At 47.1% G+C, this 22,929-nt stretch overlaps 1 protein-coding gene across 32 annotated transcripts in view; it reads right to left on the bottom strand.

The window, feature by feature from the left end:
* Positions 1 to 19,888: 19,888 nt before the first annotated feature.
* TCF7L2 (transcription factor 7 like 2) overlaps positions 19,889 to 22,929 on the bottom strand; it is a 197,872-nt gene continuing 194,831 nt past the window's right edge. For 20 of the 32 annotated variants that reach the window (XM_068548565.1, XM_068548569.1, XM_068548570.1 and 17 more), the window contains one exon: positions 19,889 to 22,026. In XM_068548565.1, coding sequence (XP_068404666.1) covers positions 21,621 to 22,026 — 406 coding nt within the window. In that variant the 3' untranslated portion in view covers positions 19,889 to 21,620. The remainder of the gene's footprint in view (positions 22,027 to 22,929) is intronic. The other 12 variants (XM_068548587.1, XM_068548589.1, XM_068548588.1 and 9 more) reach the window with 2 other exon arrangements.

Below are 22,929 nucleotides of genomic sequence, written 5' to 3'. Positions count from 1 at the left end.
AGTGCTCCTGTGTCGTTTCTCCTGGTCTCCTTTGGCATCCTGGCACTAAATGACTAAATGACGTGGCCCTCGACAGGTCCTTGCCCCTCCACGGTTCCCCGTTCCTCCTTGGACGGGAGGAGGCTGAGGATGGTGATGCCTTGCTGACAGCCTCGCCAAGACAACATGACTTCAGGCTCCTCTGCGTGCCCACGCCAGGCTCTCCAAGTCTGGGCTTTGCTTTGGCGCGGCTCCGAGCTCTCTTCTTGGTGGCCTTTCCCCACAGATCATAGGGCCGCGGTCTCTGGAGACAGTCCCAGGCATCCAGGGGGCCTGCTAAAAGCGTCACTCACAGGTGGGGCACGTCCAAGGGCCACGAAACAGCACTGGGAAAGAAGCCCAGAGGAGTGTCAGGCGAACATAACCCGGCCTTGGGCCCAGAGCTGCCATGTGGGTTGCCCATGACGTGTCCAGCCACTGGGGTGCTCTGCTCGCCAAAGGAGGGCACCCCCCAGGGCTCCATTTGCATTTGCCCAGAGGGACGGATTTTTTCTCATTCGCACAAAAGCACCCTATGAGCAGTGCCATGTGACCCCAATTTGGACGTGTCACCTGTACTCCTTGTTCCTGACACTCTGACTTCTCTGAGCTCGCTTGGTTTCTTTAGGCCCACAGCCTGAGGTCTATAGGCCTGTCACCATTAGCTCTAAGCCTACCATTTGCACTATTCAGGCACGTTGCCCAATGCCTGGCTGGCCTCCTGATGTTTGGGGTCCACCCCACATTTCTTTAGGTTTGCTGTCTGGATGATTTAAGCCTGTTGTGTCATATCTCTAGGCCCGCTGCCAGACTGCCCAAAGCCCTGGGGCTGCTGCTGAGTATCAGGGCTACCCGGGACATGAGCGCTGCTCTGAGGGGCTGCTGTCAGGAAGGGGAAGGAATGACCCCATCTCTGGCCTCCGAGGGTGACCACTGTGATTACGCCAAGGGCTCAGCCGGGCTTTGAAAGGAGCGTTTGAATGGTTTGTTTCCCTGTATGATACCTCCAAGGCCAAATCCCCCAGAGACTGATCCATGTACCCGTTTTGCTTTTTTTTTTTTTTTTTTTGGTAATCCATGCTTAATAGGGATGCCTCCAGCCGGGGAATCAGTGTTGGCAGGGCAAGCAGACAGGAATGGCCAGCAGCAGGGGTGGAAGCGGGCCAAGAAAAACCCCCAGGCCTCAGGTGGTGGCAGGAGGGCTGTTCAGATGCCCTGCCCACCAGAGCCTGGCCTCTGAGCTCCCGGGGACCCGCTTGGCCTAGTGCCAGCAGCTGCTGCCTGGTCCCTGCAGAGAACCAGGGAGACAAAACAGAGCCCGGTTTTAAGAGAGACACAAAGTGGTCTCTTCACAGAGCCCTGCAGCAATCTGGACCAATACAGACTGATGCTCTCACACAGGGAGGGGGCCTCGAGAAGCGTAATGTACAATATCCATCACGTGCAAAAATGTTGTGCTTGGGGCTTCCTTGGTGGCGCAGTGGTTAGGAATCTGCCTGCCAATGCAGGGGACACGGGTTCGAGCCCTGGTCTGGGAGGATCCCACATGCCACGGAACAACTAAGCCCATGCGCCACAACTACTGAGCCTGTGCTCTAGATCCCGCGAGCCACAACTCCTGAAGTCCAGGTGCCTAGAGTCCGTGCTCTGCAACAAGAGCAGCCACCACAATGAGAAGCCCGCGCACCGCAGCGAGGAGTGGCCCCCGCTCGCCACGACTAGAGAAAGCCTGTGCACAGCAACAAAGACCCAACACAGCCAAAAATAAATAAATTAATTAAATAAATTTTTAAAATTAAAAAATAAAAAGAAAGAATGTTGCACTTGGACAGAATAATAAATAAACTCTCGGGCTTCCCTGGTGGCGCAGTGGCTGAGAGTCTGCCTGCTAGTGCAGGGGACACGGGTTCGAGCCCTGGTCTGGGAGGATCCCACATGCCGCGGAGCAACTAAGCCCGTGCGCCACAACTACTGAGCCTGCGCGTCTGGAGCCTGTGCTCCGCAACAAGAGAGGCCGCGATGGTGAGAGGCCCGCGCACCGCGATGAAGAGTGGCCCCCGCTCGCCGCAACTAGAGGAAGCCCTCGCACAGAAACGAAGACCCAACACAGCCAAAAATAAATAAATAAATAAATAAAAATTTAAAAATAAATAAATAAATAAACTCTCATTCAGCACCCCCCCCCCACCCCCTACCTGCCAGGCACTGTGCTAAGTGCTTTACACGGACCATGTCAAATAATGTGCACAAGAATACCATGAAGGCCCCCTTGGTCTCCATCTTACAGATTACAAACCAAGGTTCACACACCTATTTGAATGGCTAACGTTTAAAAAACTAACAATATCAAGCCCTGGTGAGGATGCAGAACTGCGACCCTCATACGTCACCGGTGGGAAGGCAAAGTGGTACAGCCACTGTGGAAAACAACTTGGTGGTTTCCTATAAAGTTAAACATACACAAACCATATGACCCAGCAAACCGACTCCTAGCTATTTATCCAAGTGAAACTAAATCTGTATGTAAATGTTTATAGCAGCTTTATTCGCAATCACCAAAACTGGAAGCAACCCAAGCGTCCTTCAACAGAGGAATGGATAAAATAAACTAGTTCTTCAATACCACAGAATATTACTCAGCAATAAAAAGAAACACACTGTTAATACAGGGAAAATATGGATGAATCTCAAATGCATTATTCTAAGTGAAAGAAAACTGGAATCAAATGGTTACATACTGTATGACTCCATTTATATGACATTCTCACAAAGGAAAAACTATAGGGACAGAAAACAGATCAGTGGCTGCCAGGGGCTGGGGGAGGGTGGAGGGGACTGAATATAAAGGGGCATGGGTGAACTTTTGGAGGGTTTTGAAAATGTTCTCTATATATCTTGATTGTGGTGGTGGATCCACCGTTGTGTATGTCTGTCAATACCAGCAGAACTGCACACTCAAAAGGGTATTACTAGATGCAAATTAAACCTTGATTTTTTTTTAAAGGAAAAAATCAGAAGTTCAAGGAGATCAAGTAACTTGCCCAAAGGCAACCAGCCAGGAAGTGCCACAGTCGAGATTCGATACCAGCTTTTTCACCACTAAGCTGGAGATCATCTGGTCCAAGCCTCCTTCATTTAGAGACCTGGATGCCCCAGGATATTTAGAGAACAGTAGGTTCTGGGGAGACAGCTTTTTAAAAAAAAAAAATTAACTGAAGGGTAATCTACAAATCATTTTTTTCAACCCCCTTGCTACAAATGTTTTTCAGTTATCTGAAAATATTATCATATCTTAGTACACAGGTCACTAACTCTGTTATGCCTGACAATTGTGCAGAGCTGCAGCCCCATAGTTGGAGGACCTGGTCATGTTCCTTTCTCTGTCACTATTTGCTGTGTCAGCTTGGGTATGTCATTCACTCCTTCCAGACCCCAGTTTCCCTATCCATGAGAAGTGGACAATTTCACCCACCTCTAGATGAAAATGGGGAGATTAAAAGAGAATCACAGAACCTAGAGTTTTAGATCTTCATGATCTAATTCAACTGCTTTCTTTTATCTCGGGGGATTGATTCATTCCGCCAGTGATGATAATAATTGTCAACACTTCTTGAGTACCTACGATGTGCTACACAATTTACAGACATCTAAGCTTGCTCCCAAGCCTTGAGGTGGTACTATCTCATTAATACAACAGGAAAATAAGACACTTAGAAATGGAGTCATTTACCAGGATCCCACAGGAGAGCCAGGATTGAACCCACGTACCCCCATCTCAACTTTCCACTGCCGTCTGGAGAGTAAGGATTACTAGCTGCACCTCCTGTCCGTTGTGTAAGCAGTAACCTCTATGGAGCTTTCCTCAAAGGGACTTTGGCTACCCCAAAGGATTTTTCTCCAGTGTGGAAGAGCCAGCTAAGCCACAGAGGTCCTCTATCCTCCTGTTGGACACCTGACCTGTCCCCCATTCCACCAAGCAAGGGTGCCGGAGGACAGCGGAGAGTGGCAGAGGGTCATCTGGCCCTGGGCAAGAGTTAAGACGGGGAAGAAGAGAGAAGCCACTTTTCTGGGAGAACGAGCAAGTGTCAAGCTCTAACTCAATCCAGGACGTTTCGTTCGGGCTCATTGTTCCTCATTATCAGAGCTAACTATGTTCAGGCGAAGGGCAAACATGTTCCTAAATTTATGTCTCTGTGTGCGACCACGACAATGCGTGTTTTGTGTGCTTCTCCCTGAAAAACTCCTCTTGTGACACGGGCGACCCAGCTTGGACTTGGTCTTTCATGTGCGTTACCCACTCCGACGGGCGCCCGCTGGCAGATTTTTCTTAAAGTCTAAAATGAGGGGCTAACCTTCTCTTCTCGGCTTTTTCTTCTCTGCTACCTATAATCTTGATTTGACTCACACAAAAGTTGCTCAGTGGGAGACCCACTCAAGAAGGCTTTGACAGGGAACAATGCACGGGCACCTCTACAGAGGCCGGCCCGCCGCGTCGAGAGAGGGTAAAGGGATTAAAGTTTAAAGATGTCATGTATGTTAACCGATCCGTATTGGTTTTATGTATTTTGTCAAAGAGACAGCAGCAGTGAAGTTAGGCCTGGGAGGGCGAAGGGGGTACAGGGGAGGGAGAGGTGGCTCCCAGGAACTTTGGCCAAAGGCCTCAGCAGAGGTAACGAGCCCAAGAAGCTGGAGTGTTTGAAAGGTAATAATAACAATAATAAAGAAGAAAGGGCTGAGAGGAGATTGTCGTGGGATTGTTGTGTGTGTCAGCTTTGTCCTTCCACAATGGCCCAGGGCCAGGAGCCAGGCAGGCGTTGGGGCAGCAGAGGGGCTCCTGCTGAAAGCGGATGCCGCTCTTTCAGCCCGGTGGCTTTCTTCCCGGATAATGCTCTGGTGGGCGCCCCTGGAGCAGCTGGAGCCCAGGGGAGCCCTGGGCGAGGCGGGGCAGCCCTCTGAAAGGAACGGCTCCCCGCCGCCCAGCTCTCCAGCCAGGTCCAGCACAGGGCCTGGGAGCAAGGGGGTCCCAAGCCTGCAGGGGGCCTCGGCCCTGACCTGGCTTCTTGTTTTGGGGGGGTGTACCCATAGCACCCCGCTGCCCTGACAGTAAGTCAAGAGAATAGGTTTGGCCTCTGGAATTTCTCTTCAATATCCCTGAAGGAAACCGGAATTCCCCACACTGATTGCTTTGGACTTAACGAGCACTTTTCCTTTCACAGGAATGTCCCTTTGTGAGAGTTGGTAGAATTTTCTCAAGTATCGAATAGGCTGAAAATTGGGTATCTTTGAATCCTCTTTCTGAAGCAGTCCAGTCTCAGACAGGACAAACCCAGCTTCCTTGGAGGAGATGGTGCATGACAAAGGATACTTTCGTAAGTTGGCAACTTCCCATTTTGCTCAGAACTCTAAGGGCTGACAACAGGGCAGCCATCCTGACTGGGCCTGCAGTGTGGATGCTTCAGAGACCAGCCAGGGGAGGGCTTCAGAGCTGGTCTGAAGAACTTTCCACGGGCTTCTATTGGCCATGGGGTGGAGGCAGTAGTATGCTGGATCCAGCACACACTGGCTTGGGAGACCTGATTTCCAGTAATTTTGCAAGCCAGTTTTTTTTTTTTTTCCCCCGCTTAAACAACACAGATGTATTTTTTTTCACAGTTCTGGAGGCTGGAAGTCCAAGGTCAAGATGCCAGAAGGGTTGGTTTCTCCTGAGGCTTCTCTTCTTAGCTTGTACACTTCACACGTTTGTCCCTCTGTGTGCCAAGAGCCAGTTTTTTAAAATTAAGTTGTATAAACTTAGAACCAGATAAATTATATTAACAGCAAAGCTGATAAACACTCAAAGCATCACTTATTTTACCATTATCTATGCTCTTGTGGTGATGTATATCTACTGTATCTATATGATGGGAATATTGGATAATGGTATGCTTCTGGGCATCTGTTTCTAACTCCATATGTAATGGTGTCACATGGATAGATTAAAATTGGCCATGGTAGAGTAATCACACCATAGAAATTGGCAAATGCTACAAATCAGGGCTTTTCCCCCCGGAAGCATTAGTTAAACATTTACCAGTACACTGGTTGCAGGGTGGTCTGGCCCAGCCCCTCGGTCACTAGACCCAGTCACTTTTCCTCTGAAACAAGTGAGAGAAGAGATGGAATGGTGCGTGGCTTTGAAGACAAACTGTATGAAAGCATGAGTGCTTCTGAGTTTCTTGACCCCATATTCATGCATTCATTCATCCATCCCCTCTTTTCTGCCTCTCACTCAAAAAAAATATGTTGCATTAGGAAAATAAATCATTTTCAATTCCAAGACCTTTTATGAACAATCTTTTCCAATGTCTGCCCCAGAGAACACAGGGCAACAGGAGCAGTAATAATAACCAGTGGTCATGGAACAGACCCCAAGTGTCAAACGTCGACCCGAGCACTTCTCATCTGAGCCTCCCAGGAATAGGCAGCGTCTTAGTTCCACATTATGGCTGAGGAAACAAGGCTTGGAGAACTTCCTTAACTTGGCCAACAGGCTCAGCCAGGAAACCACACCGCCGGGGGTTCACACCCAGCCAGGCTGACTCCAGAGTTCTCCCTCTTAACCAGTCTGCTCAACTGGTTCCCAGGAAGTATCCTTTTTGACCCAAAGGACACAAACCCAGCTGGCTCCCCACCACCCAGGTCTGGTCAATGGAAAACAGGAAAATGGCAGGAGAGGAGGGTAGGGGCTGAGGACAAGGAGGCCCGAAATGGGGTGAAAACCAGTGTGCAGGGGGCATGGCTGTTGCCCCTCTGCCTCACTTTGGGCACTCGCTCGGCCCTCGAGGCCTAGGAGTTTACAGGGCTGCACACTCCCTGCAGGGTGCGGCTCGCTCAGGCCCGTTCTACAATGTCCCTCCTCCCCGACACACTGGGCCCAACGCTCGCGTGGAATTGTTTCAGGTCTTAAGGGGCAGCAGCAGGAGGCTGAGACCCTGGGCACTGGACGTGCACATCTCTCTCCCCCTGCCCGCGGCCCCCAAACAGGAGAGCATCACAGGCAGGTCCCCAACAACCTGGTGGGGATATACCACAGTCTTTTTTTTTTCTCAACGGCCTCACCATCTACAAGGCACTTTCCAAGTCAATTTCTTATTTGCTCTTCATGATCCTGTGAGGCCAGCCCGTTTAACGAGGATACCTTCTGCGGAAAGGGAAGTTAATACAAATGCGTCTGGGGTTGGGCCTGGGCCACTCAGCCCAGCTGGTCTGAAGCACAGCCTCTGGACTCGCGGTCCAGTGCTCATTTTACTGCAGCATCCGCATGCACTACCCTCCCCCCCCAGTCCCCTGCAGGAGGCCTAGTTTCTTAGAAGCAGATGAAATCAATTGGTCCCTGGAAATGTGTCAACGGCTGAGACCAGAAGACAAGTGCTAGGAGGAAAGAAATACTTGAGATTCCTGTTAAGGAACAATGTTGGGTTTGACCTGAATAACACCAGAGAAAAAGGAGGAAATAATAATGTCAGACATTACATAATCCGTGGAGACACAGATGGAAGCTGGAGCTGGAAGGAACACAGCGGGGGAGATTTCAAAGGGGTCACCTTCCCCCACGGAAGGGATGAGGGGGTGGGCAGGGTCACTGACATACACTGAGCTGTTGCCATCTACTAGGCAGTGGCAGTAGATCCTTGCCATGACAATCCTGTGGTCTAAGGACTATTACCTCCAGTCTACGGATGGGGAAACTGAGATAATGAGGGTGATTTCATCTTCCCAAAGCAGCACTGAGATGCCCAAGGGCTCTTCCTCAAATGGGGAGCGGGCTGAGGGATTCAGTATGGTGTTTAAAGGCAAAGACTTTGATAGCCAAAAAGTGGAAACAACCCCGAAGCCCACTAACTGGTGAATGGATAAACAAAATGCAGCAAGTCCATACAATGAAATACTACACATGATCAAGAGGAAAGCACAACAAGGATGGACCTCAACAACATTATGCTGGGACTTTCCTGGTGGTCCAGCGGTTAAGACTCCACGCTTCCAATGCAGGGGATGCGGGTTTGATCCCTGGTCAGGGAACTAAGATTCCACATGCCATGTAGCACGGCCAAACAAACAAACAAACAAAAAACCCCTAATATTACGCTAAATCTTACATTCTCCGCCGGATGATATAAACCCTAAAATAAAAGGTGAAAGTTGGGGGCAAAAAATTCTTAGCTATTACAATAGTTTGTGGCTTTCCAAAGTTCAACCCTACCTCACAAAATCCTTAGTACTTAATTTCTGTCTTTAGGGAGAATTTTAATTAAATATAATTTTTCCCCTTGGCGAAGGTGTGGATGATAATGAAAGAAAGATTGAGAAGCACTGTGCTAAATAAAAGAAGCCAGACACAGAAGACTATATAATGTATGACTCCATGTATAGGAAATGTGAAGAAAAGGCAAATGTACACAGAGAGAAAGTAGATGAGCAGTTGCCCGGGGCTGGGCGTGGGAACAGGGTGTGACTGCAAATGAGCAGGAGGGACCTTTCTGGGGTGATGGAAATGTTCTAAAATTGAATTGTGGTGACGGTTGCACAACTCTGTAAATTTCCTCAAAGTCATTGAGTTGTACACTTAAAACAAGTGAGTTTTCTGGTATTTAAATTATACTTCAATAAAGCTATTTAAAAAAAAAAAAAAAAAAAGGAAGAACACAGGCTCAGGGATCTGCCTGAGAGGCCTGGCTCCAGTCTGGTTCCCTCACTCGCGTGGCCCAGGCAGGTCCCTCTGGGCCTCAGTGTACTCATCTGTGAAATGGAGCTGCTAAGAGAGCTTTGGGAGGCTGTGGGGATGCAATGAGTCAGGCACGGAGAGTGAGACGGAGGTAGAAAAACTCCTCAACTTTCAGGCCTCAGATGACACAGCACCTCCCTGAGGGGCCCTCCTAAATGCTTGGAGGCTCTTACCCAGCATGTCACCGGGTTTATTTCCCTGTGGCACTTACTGAAATTTCAAGGGGCCCTTTTGTTTACTTGGTTATTGTGTGTCTCCCCACCCTCCCCTGGAATGTTAGCTCTGGGCGGGCAGGGAACTAATCTACACCATCCCTGTTAGAAGGACACCCCGCACTGGCACAAAGCAGAGATGTAAAAATGTTAGGTATGGTTATTATTACTGGTAGAATGCCAAATGAACACAGGCATGTGAGCTAAGTTTGTTCATCCAGAAGTCACAAATTTCTGGAGCTGCCTTTCCTTCACAAAGACTTCTATGTCAGGTGTGTGGAGGAGCGAACAATTCCTGAAAAAAAAAATTGCTTTAATGACATTGCTTCATTGGCCCTGCCTGCCTGCTGTAGTGATTCTTATCCTGGGGGCCACCGGGGCTCATTAACTACTGAAAACATACGCAGCCTGTTGTTTGTAATCAAGCATATACATTTGTGCATGTGTGTGTGTACTGGGTGGGGGTGGGGGGGGGGGTGATGGACATTCGCACTCACCAGAATTTCAAAAGGGTTCACGATGAAAATAAAGCCATGATTCTCCGATGCTCCAGGTAAAATGAAGATGAAGACTCCTAAGTACGGAGGCCGTGCCCCCTTCTCTGTCTCTCTCTGTCTCTGTCTCTCTGTCTCTCTCTCTCTGGATTTCAAGTACTACACACACACCATCCAAGCTCCAACCCTAATGGACAACTTGCGTCTGGGCAGTGATGAGGAATCTTCTCGAAGCTGAAAACAGACCAGCTGAGATAGGAGCCCGGCGAGATGGGAAACAGGAAGACTGGAGACCTCAGGGCTCACACAACATCTGTTCCTGTTATAGCAAATTGTGAAATTAGAACCTGGGCTGGGCACGCATAAAGAAAGCCGCAAAGAGGGAAAAGGAGACCAAACCTCGCTTTGCTTCCGGCAGCCGGCGACGCCATCCACCTGGAGCTCATGCGCAGGCGCAGGGCACGGAGAAGGGGGGGGGGCGGGGCGGGGCTGGCCCGGGGGCACCTGCCCCCTGGGCTCTGTGGGTTGCGCGCTGAGGCTGTGTGATCAACAGGCTTCTATGGGTGATTTTCCAGGTGTGTGTGTGCGTGCGTGTGTGTGTGCGCGCGCGGTGGTGCGATTGCACTAGAGACAGGAGAGAGAAAAATTAGCTCTCTACCATGAACAGAACATACTTCACCATCCACTCTTAAAACAGGGTGTCAGACAGCCAGGGGCCCAGGAAACCAGCTCCTATTCTCTGAATATTATGGCCCTTAACGAATAAAAACAAGAAGGGAGAGGCCGGAGGAACGGGCTCATTGCACCTACCAAACGACAAATCACTTGGAAAACATAAATACGTTTTCAAGGACACTCCTCCACTAACGAAGCTAAAGTGTTTTTCTTTTAAACCCCAGCAAGAAAATCCAGGGGATGAAACAAACTTCGCTTATTTTAGGTTCTACTCAATTACCTGTTAATGGAAAAAATCTGGCACCAAGTGTAATGAGGCAGGCATGAGCTCACTGGCGCGGGGGTCTGCACAGTCAGGAAGGCTGCAACAAGCCTAGCATTTATCTGCCTCTCTGTAACCCTTTTCAAACTATCTGTCAGGGAGCCCACGCCGAGCGGGCAGAAGAGGAAGGGCTTGGAACCTGCTGCCGGCCTCCGAGGCCCTCTGGGAAAAAGAAAATTGTTGTTGGCAAGTCTGCCTGGCTCCAGAAATTGATCCAGTGCCCCCCACTTGTCCGAGCAGCAGCAGACAGAGCTAAGAATTTTGTTATAATTAAATAGAGTGCTGATTGGTTGCTAGAGGTGGTCTTGAAACTGGTGTTTAAAAGCAGAGGAGAACAAGGGTTACTATTCATAGGAAAAGCCCAGAGTCTTAAAAATCCATCTGTTTCATTCCCAAATTTAGGCCAAAAAAATGCTCACTTGCTGTCTTTAAAAATACCACCTGCTTTGCAATGTTGTATAATGTGCCATTATATAAGGTGGAGGCGGAGCGGAGGGGGCTGGGCAGGAGGATGCGGCTCGGTGGCCCAGCCCGTTCCTGGGGAGAACAGAGGCTGTCTGCAGAGGCCAGGCTCTCTGCCCCCAAGGCCGAGCCCTTCTCCTCAGATGCCCAACAACCAGCCTTGAGGCACCCGAGAGACTTCCCAGTATCACCTCAGTGAGTTGCATTCGGGAACCCTCAAATGCTGGGCCCTGGTAACTACAGACATCCATCCAGCACCCACCTGGCCTCCAGGATCGACCATCGGGGGGTTGCACTCAGGGTCCGATTGGACTCACCTCATTGCTCACCACAGCTGGTGGTACAAGGTGAGGTCACAGCTCCTGGAACCAAGAGAAAGAACATCCAGGTCCTGAGCCCTGGAGTCAGGGCCACTTAGTACCTCCCCACGACACACCACCCTAACCCTAGGGCATGGCAGCCACAGGACATAGGGTTCCCCATGGGGTAGCCCCGTTTCTCCCAAGTGGACAGATGTCCCAGTCCAGCTTAGTCCTAACAGCTTTTCCAAAACCTCAGAGAAATGTCAGGACTCAGTTTCTCTTTAAGATTCTCATTCGTAGGGTAATTGAAGAGAATCGGCTAATTTTAACTCCAGCTCTGCCACTTTTCGGCTGACTGATGCTGAGTGTGTTGCTTAGCTCCTTCTCATGACAATGGAAGTAGGAAGACTCCCATCCTAGTATCTGCGTGAAGAACAAATAAAATAACGCGTGCCGTGCGAGATGCCTGGGAGCCTAGTGTGGTGCCTGGCATGTCAGAGGCGTCCGCTAACAGGTGGCTTCTGTATTCCTGTGAGCTGCACACTCCAGCCCTCCATCGCACTGGAGTCCTCAAACTTGGACACCGACCCAAGATTGGGAACAAGTCGTGGGGCTGGCAGTAGGATGCAAATTCCCCATCCTCAAAGCCAGTCAGTAGAGGATTCAAAGCTGGGGTAGTTACTGGAAAGATCCCTGGTCTAGAGTGCAAGGAATCGTGGCATCTAGCCTAGAACCTGCCAGGACCCAGTTGTGCGGCTTCAAGCAAGACATGCTTGGGTCCCCTTCCCTGGGCTACACTTTCCTCTGGTCCTTCTTCCCAGCTCTTGGAGAGGAGACAGTCTGACTCTGTTTAGAGCAGCTGCTCTTGCCTTACAAAGCCCTCCTGGAATTCCTACCTGGAAGGTTAGTACTTACATGTCTCCACACCTCCCTCTTGGGAATTCTGATGTCCTGGGTAGGGGTGGGGGCCTAAACAGGGGCCCCCCCACACCCTGACACCAAGGGTGGGCTCTAATTTCATAACAAGGCCATGATTTCCCATTTCCACCCTCCGCCTCAGCCCTTGCACCCTGAAAAGCAAATACAGACACCAGAGTGGTTTCTAGCAGGGTATTATCTGAAAAGTTATTAATAGGAACTTAATGCTTTACTATATTATTTATCCTTAGAGGCCATTCCAGTAGCCCCACTCCATCCGCATCTTTCACTGTGAATTTCCTTCCACACTTGGTCTCATAAAGCTAACAGGGATGTGGGTGAGTGGGCAGTGCATAGCTTGTTTTGTCATAAGTAGTAACCACCACTACCTTGAGAACCCGGAGGAAGTTAACATCGCTTAACCTGAATTCTTCATAATTCCATAAACCAAATGAATAGGGGGCATTAAATTTTTTTTCAGAAGGCTTGGTTTATGACTTTTGGCTGTGGTGACTCGCTCCTCAGGCCCTAGGCTGTAGACCACATGGCAATCATAGCTACAGTCTTTTAATACCTGCTCCATGCAAGACAAACAACTGAGAGGGCTTTTGTCCCCCTCACCTACCCAATATCATTCCCAGCATTTCAGTGGAATGGAGCATATATCATCTATGAGAAAAGTCCAGAGGGATCTTGAGGGCTTTGGATGAAAACTACCCATCGTATGAAAACCACCATTTATTTATCCATTCTACTATTGATGAACAATGTAGATGTGTCCGGTTTGGAGCCATTATGAATGAAGCTGCTATGATCATCTACTAAGGTAAACTTATGCTATTGGGATATCCCTTTTTTGTGAATTACCTAGTCTCATTTTCATTTACTTTGGGGTTTTGCCCTCTTTCAACTGATTAAGCTATCTTTTCTTTTGATTTTTAGGAACTTTTAAATTCCTGGATATCAGTCCTTCATCAAATAAATGTGTTACGAATATTATCTCCTACCTGTGGCTTGCCTTTTCACCCTTTGAGTTTGTGAGAAACGTTCTCAACAAACTAAGACTAAAAAGGAATCTATTTGATAACATGTATCTACAAAAACAGCTGACACTCTACATACTCAATGGTGAAATCGTGAATGTTTTTCCGAGTTCAGAAAAAAGGCAAAGAAGTCCAATATCACCACTCCTATTCAACGTTCTATTGGAGGCTCTTGCCAGCACAATAAAGGGAAAAAAAAAGAAGGAAGAAGAGGGAGTATAAAGATTGGAAGGGAAGGAAAAGGGAAGAAATGACATTATCAGTATTTTCAGATAACATAATTGTGTGGATAGAAACATCCAAAAAAGCTATAGCTAATCTATTAGAATTCATATGTGAATTTAGCAAGGCTGTTGGATAAAAGGTCAGTATACAAAAATCAAGTATAATTCGATATACTAGCAATAATCAAATAGTACGTAAAAATTTTTAAATACCACTTATGATAATTTTAAAAAATATAAAATATCTAGGGATAAGTTGAATGAAAGACATGCAAAACCTCTATACATGAAACCGTAAGACATTTGTTATGGGCTAAATTGCATCCCCCACCAAATTCATGTGTTGAAGTCCTAAGCCCCTTTAAAGAGGGGCCTTTAAAGAGGTAATTAAGGTAAAAAGGACATATGGGTGGGCTCTAGTCCAATATCCCCAGTGTCCTTATCAGAAAAGGTGATGGGGATACAGACACACACAGAGGAAAGACCACGTGAGGACACAGCAGGAAGCCAAGAAGAGAGGCCGCAGAAGAAATCAAACCTCCAACACCTTGATCCTAGACTGCTAGCCTCCATACCTGCGAGAAAATAAGTTTCGGCTGTGTAAGCCATCCCATCTGTGGTATTTTGTTATGGCAGCCCTAGCAAATGAATACAGCATTATTGAGGGAAATTAAGGAATACATAAATAAATGAAGGGATAGAGTACGTTCATGGATTAGAAGGCTCAATATTGTTAAGATGTCATTTCTCCCCAAATTGTAGAACAGGTTCATCACAACCATAATAAAAAGTCCAGCAGGTTGTGTGTTTGTGTATGTGTAGATGGAAGTTGACAATCTAATTCTACAATTTATATAGAGATGCGAAGGCGAATAAAGTCATGATAATCTTGATGGAGAACAAAATTGAAGGACTTACATGCCACATAGCATGACATATTACAAAGATACAGTGATTAAAACAGTGTGGTATTGGCACCAAGCTAGAAAATGATCAGTGGAATAGAAAGTGTCAAGAAACAGATCCACAACCATACTGTCATTTGAATTATGCTAGGTCAACCAGACACCCATACAGAAAAAAATGAAATTTGACCCTTGCCTCATATCATATATCAAAATTGATACCAGCTGGATCATTGATTTATACATGAAAGGTAAAACAATAAAGCACCTAGAAAAAAAGAGAGAAATATATGCTTATGATTTGAAGTGACAATATATTTCTTAAGTGGGACTTAAATGCTCCACCCAGTTGCAACCCACAATCTGAGAAACACATCTAATATAATATACAATATTATAATACATATACTTCTAATTTTCTTCTAATTTTAGGATTCTACAACTTCTAGCACTGAGTCCAAAATAGTTCAATCCAGGGACTTCCCTGGTGGTCCAGCGATTAAGACTCCGCGCTCCCAATGCAGGGGGACCGGGTTCGATTACGGAACTAGATCCTGCATGCCGCAACTAAGACCTGGCGCAGCCAAATAAATAAATACATTTTTAAAAAAACAAAATAGTGCAATCCATGTAATTATTAACTATCTTTATTATTATTACATGCACAGGAATCAGAATGAGAAAAAAAACTTCTGCACACAGAGAGGGAAAGAACCCTGTGATCTCATAGCAAAAGCCTCTCCTAAGGCCATGAATCAAAATAGCTCCGTCCTCTGTCTCTCTCCAGCTACTCAGATGGTCTGTGACTTCACGAGGAGGAGTACAGCATGGTATTTAGCTGTGCAGGCTCCTGAGTCGGGCGGGCAGCCTTGGGTTAAATCCTGGGCTCACTACTTCCCAGATACGTGTCTTTGAGAAAGACACCCTCGCTAAGCCTCACTTTCTACACTTGTGAAATGAACATAAAAGCAATTTCAATTCCTATGAGGATTAAATGAGGAAACACGGGTAGAGTTTTTAGCACATCCTCTGGTCATTATCTTTATATGAAGCCACTTTCCAGGTGAGTGGCTTGCCCAGGCCTCAGGAATGTTGGTGGCCCCTTTCCTTAAAGACTCTGTCTTGTTAAGACGATGCAGGACTGAGCTCAAAGGGAAAACCAGAGACCAACCTGACTCCCCCCAGATCTATGTGCCAGTTCCTAGAACAGTACCTGGTGCAAATTGGTGCTCAAAACATAGCTGTTAAATGAATGAATGAATCAAGGAATCAGTGTGCTTACAGCTCCCATCAGGTGCACTCACAAAATGCCAGCTTTGAAAAACCCCATGCTCCAGACTCAGAATTCACTGGTGTTGCCCATCATACCCACACCAGGATTCACCCAGGCTTCTGCCATTGCCACACACCTGGGAATGCTGAACCAGATTTGAAATGGGAGATGAGGACGCCAACTCCAGATGGGAACCCTCTAGAGAATCAAACCTCTAGCCTTGTTTAGTAGTGATTCCCGGCTCCGGCTTCTGGCACTTGCCTTGAGGCACAAGAGACCTTTAGGCTCTTAGCTTCTTTCCAAAGGGCTTTAATTAAAACATATTTACATACCACAGAAAGCATGCCAGCCACAGCTGCGGTGCCCCAAAAGGTAGAAAAAATATTCACAGGGTCATTAAGTCCCAGATAAGGTGAATGACTGACTATGGGCAGTCACAGCATCCCAGGCCCATGGTCCCTCGACTCCACAATGAGGACATGTCTGCCACATCCAGATCTCTTTTATTCTCTAACCTGGGTTTAAAGACCCGGACTAGCAGAATCCCAAGGAGAAATAAGGAAAACAAATAATTACGACTGACCTTCTGCTTTTGTGATCATAATAAACACTATGATTTACTATTCCAGGCACTCTGCACTCTAGCCCTCACAAGAATCTGTCAAAATGACACTTATCATGTTGACAAAATGACATATTGTCACTACGTGTTAGCTGAAGAAAGAGAGGCTCAGAGAGATGAAGGCATTACCCAAGGACACACAGTGAGGGAGTCAGATGGAGGATTCCCCAGGCTCAGGTTCACGCCGCTGCTCCCAGGTGCTTCCTCTCTTCACACCCTGGGTCCAGACAAAAGGCCCTCTGACCCTACATGCATCCACATCATCAGAATGAAAAGGGAACCTTCCATTATCTGACATGGAAAACCACCTACTATAATAATCACTTTCAGCACAGACTTGTCCAAAACCACCACCAACACTGGAACAACTGTCCATTCTGGAGGATTCTGTGCTAAGACTCTGCAATTGTCCCAGAATTGGCAAATGCCTCTATAGTGGGCTGAAGGGTAGCCCCCTAAAATATATACCCACATCCCAATCCTAGAACCTGTGAATATTATTTTATATGGTAGAAGATGTGATTAAGGACCTAGAGAGAAGCGTCTTATCCAGGATCATCCAGGGGTCCCAAACACAATCACACGTATCCTTATAAGAGAGAGGCAGAGGGACTTTCAGGACAGACGCAGAGGAGGCAGCGATGTGAAGATGGAAGCAGAGATCTGAGTGATGTGGCTATAAGACAAGGAACACCCAGGACTGTAGACAGCCACCGGAAGCTGGAAGAGGCTCCAGAACATCCGGAGAAAGCACGCACTGGCTCTCGGACTTCTGGCCTCCCGAGCTGTGAGAGCTATTGCTTGAAGCCACCAACTTTGTGTTACTTTGTTACAGCAGCCACAGGTAACTAATACACCCTCCTAACATGCAAACCTCCTTGGCCAGGTCCCAACAGAGGTCAGGAATGATATGGCTCAGAGATGAGGTTATGGGCTCCTAGATGTTGTCTTAGGGTCCCTTAGCAACAAAAAATCCACAGATCCTTTTCATGGATGAAATAGAAAGATGTTCAGTTTGAAAATAAACTTCCTGAGGTACGAAGAAACCAAACCGATGTCAAGAAGAGAGTCGAGGGACTTCCCTGGTGGCGCAGTGGTTAAGAATCTGCCTGCCAATGCAGGGGACGCTGGTTCGAGCCCTGGCCCGGGAAGATCCCACATGCCATGGAGCAACTAAGCCCGTGTGCCGCAACTACTGAGCCCGTGTGCCACAACTACTGAAGCCCGTGTGCCTAGAGCCCATGCTCCACAACGAAGAGTAGCCCCCCCTTGCCACAGCTAGAGAAAGCCCGCACGCAGCAATGAAGACACAGTGCTGCCAAAAATAAATAAATAAATAAATAAATTTTTTTTTTAAAAAAAAAAGAAGAAGAGAGTTGAGGGGCAAGGACTCGGCCTGACATTTGACTGGAACCCGGGCTGTGCAGAATTAGACAAGCTTGGGGGGAAAGGAAGTTCCATATTAGGGTGGAGAGAAGATCCCCAAAGCATTGCTCAAATGTTCAAGAGCAGTAAGCACGTGGCTAGGTGATCGCATTTTGAATTTTAGGAAGAGATCTGTACTCAGGCTGGCTGATGATGGAAGAAGAGCACCCCTTCCACCTGGCGTTTTCGGCCTCTGTTAACAAGGGCAATGACTTATACTCCAGCATGGCTGAAAGGATTAAGGAAGTAACTTGAGACCTTGGAAGTACTGAGAACACAAAATCTGGAAGCATTATGGAAAGTTTCTATTCTCCTGCTTCCCGCAATACAGGTGTGGAGTTGGCCAACCTCGTTCATTCCTTCCCCCAATATATATGGCGCACCCTCAATGTGCCAGGCACTGAACCAGAACCCTAGCATAAAACAGAGATCACCAGAGCCACAATCCTGCTCTCCTGGGGGGTTCCCTAGAGCAATGGGTCTAAACTGGGTGTGATTTTGCCCCCTAGGGGGCATCTGGCAACGTCTGGAGACATTCCCGGTTGTCATGACTGGTGGGAAGGGGGTGCTTCTGGCATCTAGTGGGTAGAGGCCAGGGATGCTAACACCCTACAATGCCTAGGACAGTCCCCCACAGCAAAGAATGATCCAGTCCCAAAGGTCCACAGAACCGAGGGGTGTCATTAGTGGCCTAACGAGGCCACCCCCATTGACACGATGGCGGATGAGAATGTTACTGAGAGGGAAAGACAGGAAGCTGAAAGATCACAGACATCGTCACTATCATCTACGCGGAGACCTAAAGGATGAGGAAGAATGAGGCTGCAGGAGCAGAGCAGACCTTCCAGGCAGAGGGCAACTGCATCTTTGAAAGCAGGGCGAAAATGCTTTTAGGGGAAAGCGAGTGTGTGCTGCAGAGGAGGGGTGGAGCAAACAAGGAAGCCATCAAAAGGACCATCCCATCACTCCACTGGGGAGAAGGACCATCTTTACTACGCAAGGAGGCATAACTTGGTATTAAGAGCACGGGTTTGGAGTCAGGGCTGAATTTAAATCCCAGCTCCACCACCCTACAGGCTGTGTGGTTTTAGACAAGACACACACTCTGAGTTCCCAAACCCAGTTTTAGAAAATAAAGCAGAGAGTGGAAGGGGAGGATAATATCTACCTCAGGGGGTAGGCGTTAGGATGAAATGAGAAAATGCCCATCAGTGGCTTAGCCCACTGCCACAAAGAACAGATACTGTCATTTGTGTTTTCAAAGGTCACTCTGGTCCCAGCGTGCAAAATAAAATAGGGAAGGACAACCAGAATCACTCCTTCCCGGGAATACAAAGCAAATGAAAACAAAATATCAAGATTTTACAGAACAAAAATCAACTTGAGCAAAGCAGAGCTTCCAAGAAAAGTCCTTAAGGACAATACCGTGTAACCGTATGTAACAAGGGCAGTGACACAGACCGCTTCCATGCCCAGTGAAATCACGTCCTTTGCAGGTGAGGCTGTCCAGATACGTGGAACCACGTATGCATCCATCCATCCATCCGTCCGTCCTAGCCAGCGTGAGGAATGAATGTAGTGGAAACCTTAGGAAGATCTTTACTGTGGCCCCTGGTTGACGATGGGGATGAACGCGCACCCCGGCCAGGGCAGAGCCCTGAACTTGAGTCTCAGAGATGGCGAGAGTCCTCCACGCAAACTTGTAATGGAAGCACCTTGATCCAATTTTCTAAAAACCTTCTTGCTTAACAATTGCTCACCCTGGCATCTCTCCCTGCATGTTAATTCTTAGAAAGAAATAAGGACACTTTCACATCAATGATCCTTTAAATGGCAATGATGTGGTTTCTTAAATCCCCTCCTGGTGAACTAAGTCTCATTAACTGGAATTAAATCATTTCTGCTTGATACTCTGAGAGGGCCGACTGAGATATATCAGAGTGACAGTCTTATAGCCAGAAGAGTGACATGTGCTTTCAGAAATGAACTACCAGGTACATAAAGTATGGCAAACGGACATTAAGAATGGGGGGGGGGGGGGCGGGAGGGAGGGGCAGAAAGCAACCCCTCTTAAGATTTCAAGGCCCATTTCTGGTATCCAAGTCACCACCCACCACCCATACCAACCACGGGGTCTCAAGTTCCAGCTTGGGAACACATTTCTCTTGGTTAAGGCGGATCCAGCTTCCCCAGAAATAAAACCCAAATTACAGAAACAAGTGACCAGCCTTTATCTGCACATACTAAGTTGCTTTTATTAATCCAGAACGGCATGCTACAGATACTGTACAGCATGAACATTTATTCATTACAAAAATGGCTTCCAAACCATTAAAAATGAAATTGGAATAAGAGCATAAAACGGAACAGTAACATCACAACTGTTAGGAAACATTCAAAGTATTCACAAAAAATGTTATAGTTAGCATTTTAATAAACCAGAGAAAAATCGGAGACAGTTTTACAATCGCTTCATGTCAACTACAATGGCACTGAATGAACAGGTTTCAGCTTTATACAGCATTTTGTAACATCAACATGCCTAGGTTTTTTTTATTTTTAAAGTTTGCTACCTACTTGTATGTCATACGTGTACATAAAAGCGGCAGCTGGTTTTTCCTTTAAGAGTAATCTAATATACAGAATTTTTGGCCCTTAAGGGTTTATACCTCTTCATTTAAAATGCTTTCTGGACAATCTGCTACCAAACACATCTTGTTATAGGTGACATTAAAACTACATACAAATCTACCTATGTAACACCACAGCAAAACATGATGAACAAAAATTACAGCATCAAAAAGAGAGAGAAAGCTAAAGTCACTGAGAATTTTGGCACATAAAGTTTTGCACACGGTCAGTCCATGTCCTCAGGGTGCAGGGCGCTCGCCTGCGAGTTCACAGGGGAAACGGGACAATTTCCACTGCTGCTCGTACAGCGTCGCTAAAATTCCCTCACTAATTTTCAAGTCTTGTTTTACATAATGGCTTTTAAAGCAACTTTTGTTAATGCTACTGATCCTTTAATGCAACTATTAATGTCCATTTGGTGGCATCTGGGTTTCATACGGCAAAAAAAAAAAAAAAAAAAAAAAAAAAAATGTCCAAAAGGGAAACAAAAAATATATATATACACATTTTATATATAAACTTAAAAACCTTGTACAAATGAGTTGTTATATATAAGATGCTTATGCTAAGGGGAAAAAAACTTTATACAGTTTCAAGAAAAAGGAAAACATATTTTAAAAGGGACAACGTACAGGTTTGACAAGCAACCTCTAAAGCAATAAATACTACTGGTCCAACAGCGTTGTGATTCCATTAATTGTTGAATAGCATCCCCCTCCCCCCAAAAGAACAACACCATGGAACAAGGTATATTAACACATTTTAACCCTTTGTTTCTGTACATTTAAACAATAACAAGTAACATCACAATAAAAGTTGTTTCACACAGGAGAAAAAAAAAAAAAGTAAATGGCACTGCATTCATTGTGCCCTTATGGTTTAAAAACCAGATGTAAAATGATTGGTTCGCAAGCTCGTATTTAATACAAATAATACAGAACCAACTCCTTTTGGAGGGCTGCTTCAAAATTGCTTCTTTTTTTTCCTTTTTGTTTTTTAATCAGTCTTTTAAAACTAAGCTATCCGAACTACATAACAGTTATGTATATATATATATTTCTTAAACGCTACAAAGACTTTAAACAGCTGTTGATAAAAATTTTGGTAGAATCATGAGGTTCTTCTCTCATCTACATATTTAAAAGGAGAAATTGAAATAAGAATGGGTCAAATATTGACCAATGAACTCGATAAACATTAACTAATGTAGCCACGTGGCACAAACGGAAAAGAGGACAAAACAAAAACCTGGCAGAAGGGGGCGCGGGAAATAAAGAAAAGCAGAACGCAACACTCCACAAAAGAGCAACCGGAGCTGAGGAGGGTAAAGCTATTCTAAAGACTTGGTGACGAGGGAGAGCGGCTGCGGCTGCGTCCCGGCCAGAGAGCCGTGGGAATGTAAGGAAGATGTCGACGGCTGCGCCAGAGATGAGGGAGGGATGGCGGGAGGCAGGTCCAGGGCCCCGTTGGCACAGAGGGCGGGGGCCTTGCCGTGGGCGGCCTCGGCAAGCAGGAGGGCGGGCGGCGGAGGCATCATGGGCAGGTGGGCCAGGGGGTCGGGCTTCAGGGACAGCGAGAGAGGCTGGGTCTGCTCAGTCTGTGACTTGGCGTCTTGGGGAGGGGAGCCTAGCAGGTTGGGGGAGGAAGGAGGCGAGTCTAGTAAGCTTCCATCTGAAGAGGGTGGACTGAGGCAGCTGCCTTCACCTTGTATGTAGCGAACGCACTTTTTTTTTCTCCTAGAAACAGGGGAAGAGAGTTATCTGTGAATAAAGGGCAAAGATGCCAAGGGAAAGAATTCTCTAACGCTCTAGAGCCGAGGTGACGTCACCTAGCGGATGCCCTGCGGAGGCACGCCCAGCGGCCAGGGGACGATTACAGTCACGCTGGGGTGCCGCGCTCACTGAGCTAAGCCTGCTCCGGCAAACCAAGTATGTCAGACCACAGAACTCCCTACCTACCTGCTTCCCCTGCCCCCACTAAACACCCAGCGCCCCACCCGTGCCCAAATAGAAGCCAGCAAGCGAAAGGGTACCACCTGTAGACGGCGGCACCGATTTGCCAGAAGGTGGCTAGGTGCAAACTGAGATGAACTCAAAAGCTTGTTATTTCTCTTTTGGCTTAGACACGCCCTCACTCCCCATCATAACCATCCTCCTCCATTTCCACCACTACCACCCCTACCCGGCCAATGGTGGGTGGGTGGGTGTGTGTGTGTGTGTGTGTGTGTGTGTGTGTGTGTGTGTGAAAGAGAAAGACAGAGCTCCCACCCCAGGCGCCTTGTATCAATCTGAAACTCTCAAAATGCTGACTGTTGAGCCCACAGAGCTGAAGGCAGTGCTAGCAAGAGGCTTAAAGGTTTTAACCCGCCACCATCACCACCATCACCACCATCACCACCACCACCACCACCACCACCACCAGAGGCTGCTGGCGCCCAGAGAGTTTTCGGGCTTGTCTGTTAAGAACCACACCAAATCAAGAGAGGTCAGAATCGGGGGTGGGGGAGGGGTGGGGGGGAACGAAAAGAAAACCAAATAAACTCAAAAAGAAAGCAAAAACAAAAAATAAAAAACCAAAACCAAAAAACCACCAAAAAACAGGTAGAAGAGGATAAACAAAGGTGGGGGAGGGGGAAGAAT

This window comes from Eschrichtius robustus, chromosome 7 (genome assembly GCF_028021215.1).
Source record: "Eschrichtius robustus isolate mEscRob2 chromosome 7, mEscRob2.pri, whole genome shotgun sequence".
Taxonomy (NCBI): domain Eukaryota; kingdom Metazoa; phylum Chordata; class Mammalia; order Artiodactyla; family Eschrichtiidae; genus Eschrichtius; species Eschrichtius robustus.
This window is presented reverse-complemented; position numbering and strand designations above follow the sequence as displayed.